This window comes from Aptenodytes forsteri, unplaced genomic scaffold, assembly GCF_000699145.1.
Source record: "Aptenodytes forsteri isolate BGI_AS27 unplaced genomic scaffold, ASM69914v1 Scaffold56, whole genome shotgun sequence".
Lineage (NCBI taxonomy): Eukaryota > Metazoa > Chordata > Aves > Sphenisciformes > Spheniscidae > Aptenodytes > Aptenodytes forsteri.
Genome location: NW_008796213.1, coordinates 3,545,091 through 3,553,153, shown reverse-complemented (window position 1 = coordinate 3,553,153; position 8,063 = coordinate 3,545,091). Strand labels below are relative to the sequence as shown.

At 46.0% G+C, this 8,063-nt stretch overlaps 1 protein-coding gene across 1 annotated transcript; it reads right to left on the bottom strand.

Moving 5' to 3' along the window:
• Nucleotides 1–400: 400 nt before the first annotated feature.
• KIAA1147 (KIAA1147 ortholog) lies at nt 401–5,971 on the bottom strand. The gene is made up of 8 exons (XM_009288349.1): nt 5,701–5,971; nt 4,455–4,613; nt 3,610–3,763; nt 3,211–3,349; nt 2,609–2,740; nt 2,268–2,418; nt 1,711–1,779; nt 401–596 (listed from the first exon to the last, which is right to left on the bottom strand). Exons 1-8 carry the CDS (start codon nt 5,793–5,795, stop codon nt 401–403), a joined length of 1,095 nt encoding a protein of 364 aa, XP_009286624.1. The 5' UTR covers nt 5,796–5,971.
• Nucleotides 5,972–8,063: the final 2,092 nt, after the last annotated feature.

The window sequence follows — 8,063 nt, the reverse complement described above, 5'->3', positions numbered from 1 at the left end:
CATTTCACATTGGTCCCCATCAGACAAAGTGCTTTTCCTGAAGCCTTCAGCCCTCAGGTATCCAGGCTAGGCCAAAACCTAGCTATCACCGGCAACAGTGAGGATCGATGCAAAGGTGCCACTGGTCCTATCTAAGCAAAACAAAACCACCACAAATGAAAGAGAAAGAGAGGCAAAACCAACCAACCAAAAAAAAAACCTGGAGCAGGTAGTCATTGGGAAGTTGAGAGGGAGAAAATAAAATCACATTTTGTTTTAAAATTATAAATACTCTCCATATAACGTTATTAAATAAAATGAGATCCGTCCAGTGGCTGTGGTGAGTTCCAGTGATACTCCTAAGCAGTGTCTGGTAGTCTTTAAAAAGTGATCTTTGCTCCCCATCTCTCTTGCCCTTGGTTTAAGTGCAGCAGGGGTTGTCAATGACTAGCATAACATCAATGCCATACACTTCCAGCAGGTCCATAAGGAAACTTCGATCCCCTTGGGGATCCAGGCCCATGCCTCGTGCGTGGTCAGCTGTCAGTGTCTTGTCCTGGCTGGCCGACACCTCCATCAGCGTCTGAAATATGCGGTTGTTCTGCTCCATGAAAAACCTATAGGATAAAGTCAGCTAAGATGATGGCATTGGACCCCCCAAAAGATAGCATATTTGCCAAACAGGCAGCAGAGCCCCAGAACTGCATTTAACCCCCTTTAATCATAGATCCCACCTTCTTGGGTGACGCTGTAGTAGTTTTCCATCCACCCTACGGATGACCCAGAATAAACAAAGATAAAGCAGTAACTTTTCATTTACAGTGGTGCTTCTGTCTGGCTGATTTATGGTAGGCATTTCACTCTTCAGAAGCAAGCCGCATTATCAGCTAATGTGTACTTTGTGGTAACCAAGTGGGTACATCAGACCTAGAACTCCCATAATGCAAAGGAGGAAACAGTGTCGTCATCCATCTAGTAAGCCACTGAGTAAATAAATTCTCCATTACTGGCACAGAACACAGCAGTGAGAGCTACTTCTTACCTAGTACTTTCCTAGGAACATGCAAGGCTGTTCAGAAAGAGCTCTGACTACATCTGTGCAGCTCAACAATCAGAGCTTTGCCCTGACAGCCCTTCACACAGTTTCACCCTGTTACTTCTCACCTGCTGCAGACTGTGAACAACAGCAGCAGGCAGTGAAGGTGGTAGAGGTGTGGTTTTCATCTAATTCCATACCTCATACTCTACACCCAGTTCTGGTTCCTCTGTTTGCCAAGTACAAAGCTAGCCACATCAATGGGCCAATCCTTCACATGCAGGTCTTATCTCCACACTGTACCTCCCTCAGCATGGTACAGTGCCTGCTTCCCACAGACATTGTCCTTTCCTGAGCCAAATGTTCTGGCATGAAAAGTCCTATGGTGCTTATGTTTTCAAAAATGGGAGGGGATTCTTGCATTTCTAATTGTGTTTTTAAAATTCCCTTCTCCCTCCTAGCACTTAAGAGACTCCAGTGGAGACTAATATGGCTGCATGTGGCTACTCGAAAGGAAGATGATCTGAAGAGGAAGAACCAGTTTGGTTCTTGGATCCTTAGAGGGAGAGAGCTGACTATGGAATTACATTAACTATGATGTTTCATAATATGCCAAACCAGTGCAACATGAAATCAGTGAGAGAGGTTTCCTAAACCTAACAGTGACCAACTAAGTATTAGAGGTAGCCACTCACAAGATGAAAAGGTCCTCTTCACAGGAGCTACAATCTTCACCCACTTCTTGAGAATACATTAACATCTGCCTGAGAGAAGGGAGAGAGATTAAATGCGCATACCTACAGTGAACCTCAAAGCATTATGAGAAGACAAGGATTACAACAAAAAACTTCACATCCATTTCTTGGAGACCAATCAGACTAACACCGTTGCCCCGATGTCTGAGGCAACAGGGTAGTCTTTATAAGGCACTGGACTAGAAATCAGGCTATGTTTTCAGTTCTACTACTGATCAGTGGTGAACCAATGGTGAGTTACCACCTCTGCTTCTCTTCCTGCCTTCTATCCGCTCCATCAGCTCACCGGCAGAGTAATCGTATGTGTGCAGAGCGCCCAGGGGCTCTCATACCAGTCAGCTACAGTGGAACCAGAATCTCAAAGAGATGAGCTGAAGCAGTGGGAAACTTTGAAAATATTAAGACAACAAGGAAAGTACAAAGGAGCGGTGTCCTCTTTATCCCACACTGCACTGCTCTCCTATCAGGACCAGGACCACCCAGATGTCTATTATTACCTCTGGTCATTGAGCCGTCGGTACTTCTCCTTGTCAGCATTGTTAATTTTCAGGAGTGGTTGCAGATGCTCATGATGTGTCTTCACATTCTGGTTGTCCACATAGACATCATAGAGATCCCGTTTCTCCTCAAAGATCTTTTCTGTTGTACCTGTCAAAATCAGAGAAGATTTTCAGAGCAGCATGTTGCTTTCCCAGCAGACCAACTGTTCTCTCCTTCTTTCGTAGTTAGTCATTCCATGCACATCCTATTTCTCATCAAATTTTATTCCGCAGTCTGGTGTCTCAAGACATTTTGCAGCCTGAAGTTAAAAACGTCACGCCTAATCCATCGTACTTACAGGCCACATATGATACTTCTGTCTCCAGCATTTCTATGTCTGCCACATTCACATAGAAGAATGGCTTGGACTCTGGGACAGTTCCTCCAAGACCAGGCAGAGAAACATTGGCAAGGCAACAGCAGCAATACACTGCGGACAAGAGAAGTACATCCTGAGACGCTTTCAGTATTCCCTCAAGGGCATTCTGAGCCCCGCTTACCCAGTTCTCCCACAGGCTTCTATGAAAACAATGGTTAGAGCTTTGAAATGCCCCTGAACACCAGAACTTCTCAAGTGAGGACATCCTGTTTTGGATAGGAAATAATCAGTTCTCCCATAGGAATCCCATGTTCTAGATTCCACAAATTCATTCAGCACTCTTATTTTCCTGTGTTGACAGGAACTGTATTTGACAGTGCCAGGTACATCCTTACCCGAAAGGCCTGAAGAAAAGCGCTTTGTAGGAAATGGGTAAATGCAGGCTGAATGGTGTCTTCACAAGGAATGGTTGCAATGGATTTTGAAGACCTGCATGATGTCTGTCCCCTCAGTACCCACAGGCATTCCTGCAGTGCTTCAGCCTACTAGATCAGAGCTCTGCGGTGTCCCTGGAAACATACCTCTATAGCAGACAACTCCAACTGGGGGCGGTGAAAATATCAGTATGCGCTTGCGCAGCAGGGCAAACTTCCAGAGGACAAGGATCTGCTCACCGAAGAATTTGATGAACTGAGACATACAGCCAGCAGGGTGTGTGATCTGCAGGTGGAAGGAAAGGGAAGAAAACAGCTCAGAGGTGACACAGGGACACATGCACAGATGCTAAGTCTAAATGTGGGAGCAAGACCAGCACACAGCAGTGACAGAGAACTGCAGCTTGTAACAGCCCAAGTAACAAAATCCTACCTAAAGCAGCCTACAAAGCGCTGGAGTGACTGCTTATGTAAAGAAGTATGAGACACCAGCGAGGAGCAGCAGCACACTGCACATTCCTGCAAGCCTCAGAGCACCTGTCTCACCTTCATCTCTGGGTACATGTATCTGTGGATGGACGGCAGCCAGTGGACAGGTTGCTGAGAGGTCGGGGTGCCCTTGCTATCAGGGAGAACTCCTTTCTTGTCATCATAGAATGCCTCTAGATGGGAGTAGTGCCCTGGCATCTCCAGCTGGTGTCTGGAAAAGAAAGGAAAAAATGGGAGATCTGTAGTGTCTCCAGACTTATTTAGTGCCTTGCCCACAGCCAGCATCTGCTTTGCCAGCTAGCAAAGGAGCCCTGGGTGCCTCAGTTGCACAGACTTATCCAGGAGGGCAGCTGAAGCGTCAGGAGTAACACCAGCTTTCAGTGCAGCCAGAGAACATGGGCAGGACTGAAGCAGACAGCGAGCTGATGTACGCATAGGACTGATCCTGTCTTAAATATGCTCAGGTAGGAACAGCTTTCCCTTCTACCATCACCATTTTCCCTGCCAGGTCCACTCAACACAGCTGAAGCCCACACCTAGCCAGGATTACCATCGTAGGTTTAGAAGCCTTTTGTGAGCCCTTAGTAAAGTGGTTTTCAGATGGAGAAAAGGGGAACTTCTTGTCCTCTCGACTCTTCCCTTGACACTTTTGTCCCCACAAAATAAGGAGGGTTTGGATAGCATCTGACTAGCCTGTTGGCAATGAACAGACTGCTGCTAATCAGTTCCTTGTTTCCTTCCTGTTGTGAACTTGTAACTCTTTCTGGAGAAGTAGTCATTCAAGGAAATCATAGCTCAGCATTGTAGCCAAATTCTCCCTCACGCCTAAAACCGCTCTCCATTGAGGCAACGTTACCTCTCCCAGGCAAGGAGTGGCCAGTCCCATTCCCAAGGGAACTTACCTGACCTGGTTCTCCAGAAAGTGCATGTACCTATACAGCAGGGTGTAGGAAGGGGAGAGAATCCCCACGGACTTCATGCGGGCACCACGCTCTAACTCACTCTCCACAGGCATGTTGGCAAAGCAGGCCAGGCCAAAACAGAGCCCTTTCCGGAAATAACTGGGGACAAACGTTTGACAGAAGGATTAGTGTTAAAAAGAGGGAAGGGGAAGAAAGAAACATAACTGACCACTAAAAATACTGATTTGGGAATGCAGTTCCTTCTCTAAGGAACCCCCCAAAATCCCACCCTGCTATCTGAAGGGCTGAGGGCAGGCCTCGGGTGTCCTAGCCTTCTCAGGAACAAGACAGGACATTTTAGGCAGGAGTTCCCAGGAGTTCCCACTAAAGCCCCTACCAGCCATGTCACAGGCTGGTAAGGAACGCAAGTAAGGAAAGAACTTGGAAGGAAGACCAACAGAAGATGCAGGACCCAGTCAACGCAGTGCCCTTCTTCCAAGGAAGAAGAGCCTGCAGTGCATGAAGATGTGAGTATAGTGTAGCTACCTAGTCGTATTTTGGGTGCCAACACATTGAAGCATACTCTAGCTGAGTGCCAGGGTAAATTCACATGCCTTTGAGAAAGTAACTGTTATTCCTGACCAAAAGGAATTGTGACACTGCAACTCATTGCAAAACATTGCTGCATTGCAACACTGGGTTAGTAAAAGGATGGGAATGGAGAAAATTCCTAGCTTATGTCTTTCCACTGAAGGAAGGAGCTAGCAAAGAAGAAAGTGAGCAAGGACTGTTTATCACAACATTTAAAGGATCCAAAAGCACTGGCAGAATTAAGAACCTTTTTCAAAGTCCACTTCCTGCAAAATCGTTCCCATTTCAGTTCTGCCATTCTTTCCCCTTCACCTTAGGCCTCTGCTGACAGTCCCAGTAGTGGCAGTGCACTACGATTTGCCCAATATGCATTAAAATTTGCACACTACTGAGAAGCTGGCCTGCCCCATTCACCAGGTGGCTTCCACAGCCAAAGCTGTCGTACGGCAGATCCCACACAGCTAGCTGGTACTTGATACGGTGTTGAGAGTATCTGAAGAGTATCTTTGGCTCAGCTAGATACAGTTTAGCAGCACGTTTATGCAGGAACTTAACTTCATAGATGGTATTTTTCTTCTATGTTCTGAATTAAGGGATGGTGGTGTAGGTGTGCAGCTAAGAGAAAGAAGAAGTAATATAGCTCAGACATACTCACATGAAATCTGACTGGATTTTGTGGGACCCACTTGCCATGGATTTGAATTCCACGCCTTCCAAATCAATATCTTGGGGTAAACACCACTCCACCATGTTGCCTGCAGAGAAGCAAATTTATTTGGGCAAACTTGAACACCGTACTCACTTCTAAAGGGCAAACACCAGCAACAGCAAGTTGTTGCTTTTACATCACTGGGATGCCAGTAACCATGCACTAACGCAACTCCTGAACTCCTAAATCGTCACAGACAGTAGCTGACATACTATACTCCACGCATCTCTTGCAAACGTTACTTGTTGCAGCACAACACCCAGATATTGCAAAACTTCTGGAGCTGTTTCTGAAGCTAGTGCTATTTTGTGGATTTGTCCTTTATATGCTTAATCACAGAGCAGCTACGGTTTTACCTGACAGTAGATGAGTTATGGTATTAACGCTGTTCCATTCAGGCTGTCTGCGTGAGTATCCAATATAGAAAGAACCCAAAGTATAGACTGCTGCTCTTTAGGATGAGTTTCCATGATAGCTCCTACCACCATCAATATCCTCTTTTGACTACACTTGGCAGGGCTGGTCAAACAGGAACCCCTGAGCCAGCATCCCAGTCATCACTACTTCTCCCTGGAATCTCTCATGTTTAGTTTAAGATAGGAGGAGTTAGCTTGAAGCTTTATATGGAGGCTGAGGTGATCCAAGTACTGCAACATGTTTGTGCATGCTAGAATAACCAAACTAAAAAGCACATAAATTACAAGCTAGATCAAGATTAGCAAACATCTGTCACCTGCCAACCCAGCCAGAAAGCATGCAGTTGTTCAGTGGAAAAGGCCACCTGAGGAGCCTGATCCTGGAACAAATTATATCAGAGAAGTCATAAAAAGTCCCTAAAGCTGATGAAGTCCTGCCCTGCCGCTGGCAAGTTTACCATGGACAGAAAGGGTGACTTCTCAGGCTTTCCCATGCCAGCACTTCAGAGCCTAACCCACTCATCTGGACACTCCGTCTGCACCGAGACGTGCTCCAGGTTTGCCCATTGAGTTCCTGTTCTTGGTCAGCCTGCCCATAGCAACAGCATTTGAAGTAATGCAACTTCATTTTAACAACTAAGCAAACAAACATTCTTCAGTACAATGCAATGGCAGATGCACCGTGAAGATGCTTTCTACTGGTACGGTCCTTCCACCGCCCTTTGGGGTAAGCATCCCAGCTGTGCTTGCATGGACAGTGTACATTTGGAAGGGCCTTGCACGCAGCTGAGACTTTTAGAGATATTTAAATATGAGGCCTCATTTCTGAAGCCTGTCTGTTGTGTCATTACTCATACTGCACAAGCATATGCATGCACTCTCGCACAGGAATTGGGCTTAGCTACTGACATTTAAATAGGCTATTTTTCTTCTCACATAGATACTGTATTCAGCAGACCTCCCCCAACCCTGCCTGGCAAGGACTTCAAAAAACCAACAGCGTTAAGCATGGCAACAGGAGAGGTTTTGCATCCAACTAACCACTTCTAGTCCATAAGCAGACCTCTCCCGCAGAGCCGGGCTGGCTGGGGAGCGGCAGCAGCCTCGCGACCCCGAGCACAGCTCTGTGCAATCACACGTGAAACCACAGAGCTCTGCTGTAAAGCGTCTTCGCCTTTGAGGCCTGTGAAAGGCTGGCAGAGAAAGCCAGTGACATCATGTCAGCCTGCGCGGTCCCCTGTAGGTTTTGCATATTATATATAGATGTTGGCTTTTGTTGTTTGGTGTTTTCTGTGTGTGTTTGGCTTTCTTTTTAAAGGCACAAGACCCTTCCTTTAAAGAGTGAGGATGTCAACTCTTAAGACTGTTGCCTCTTAACCACAAAATTGTGGTTAAGAATGGATCCGCTTTTAAGTCTTGCATCGCAGAGAATCACTTATTGGTCATTACCTATATAATGACCTTATTGGTCATTACCTATAGATTAAAAGATCAATACGCAAGAGCACCATCGAGCAAAGGAAACGTTTGACTTCTTGTTCAGTTTAGTCACAAACACTACCGTCAGGTATAATATCCACTACAGAGGTGTTGAAGCGGACATGGCCCAAACAATGTCTGTTCTGCAGCAGTAAGTAAGGAAAAGATGCCTTGAAACAGATCCTTACCCTACGTGTAACCACAAAACCAACTTGCATATCACACAGCTATTTTTTTTTTCCTGGGATCTGTCACAAGCAACCCACACCTGCGCTCCTGGCAGCTCCTCACACCACCTTGCCCTATGAATGTACAGGCGACGTGGCAGTCAGAGAACAAACGCAGAGATAAAAAAAAAATTTAAGAAAGTCAGTCTGGTGAAACAGTAGAGCAAACAAAGGAGAGACTTTACCC

Bases quoted from the DNA above. Each gene is read 5' to 3' on its own strand.
- KIAA1147 (XM_009288349.1), bottom strand. From the start codon at position 5,795: ATGGTGGAGTGGTGTTTACCCCAAGATATTGATTTGGAAGGCGTGGAA. The intron at 3,350-3,609 runs GTGAGACAGGTG...TTCCACCTGCAG, and splicing joins ACATGTACCCAGAGATGAAG to ATCACACACCCTGCTGGCTG. The intron at 597-1,710 runs GTGAGTGGCTAC...TTTATCCTATAG, and splicing joins GAAGAGGACCTTTTCATCTT to GTTTTTCATGGAGCAGAACA.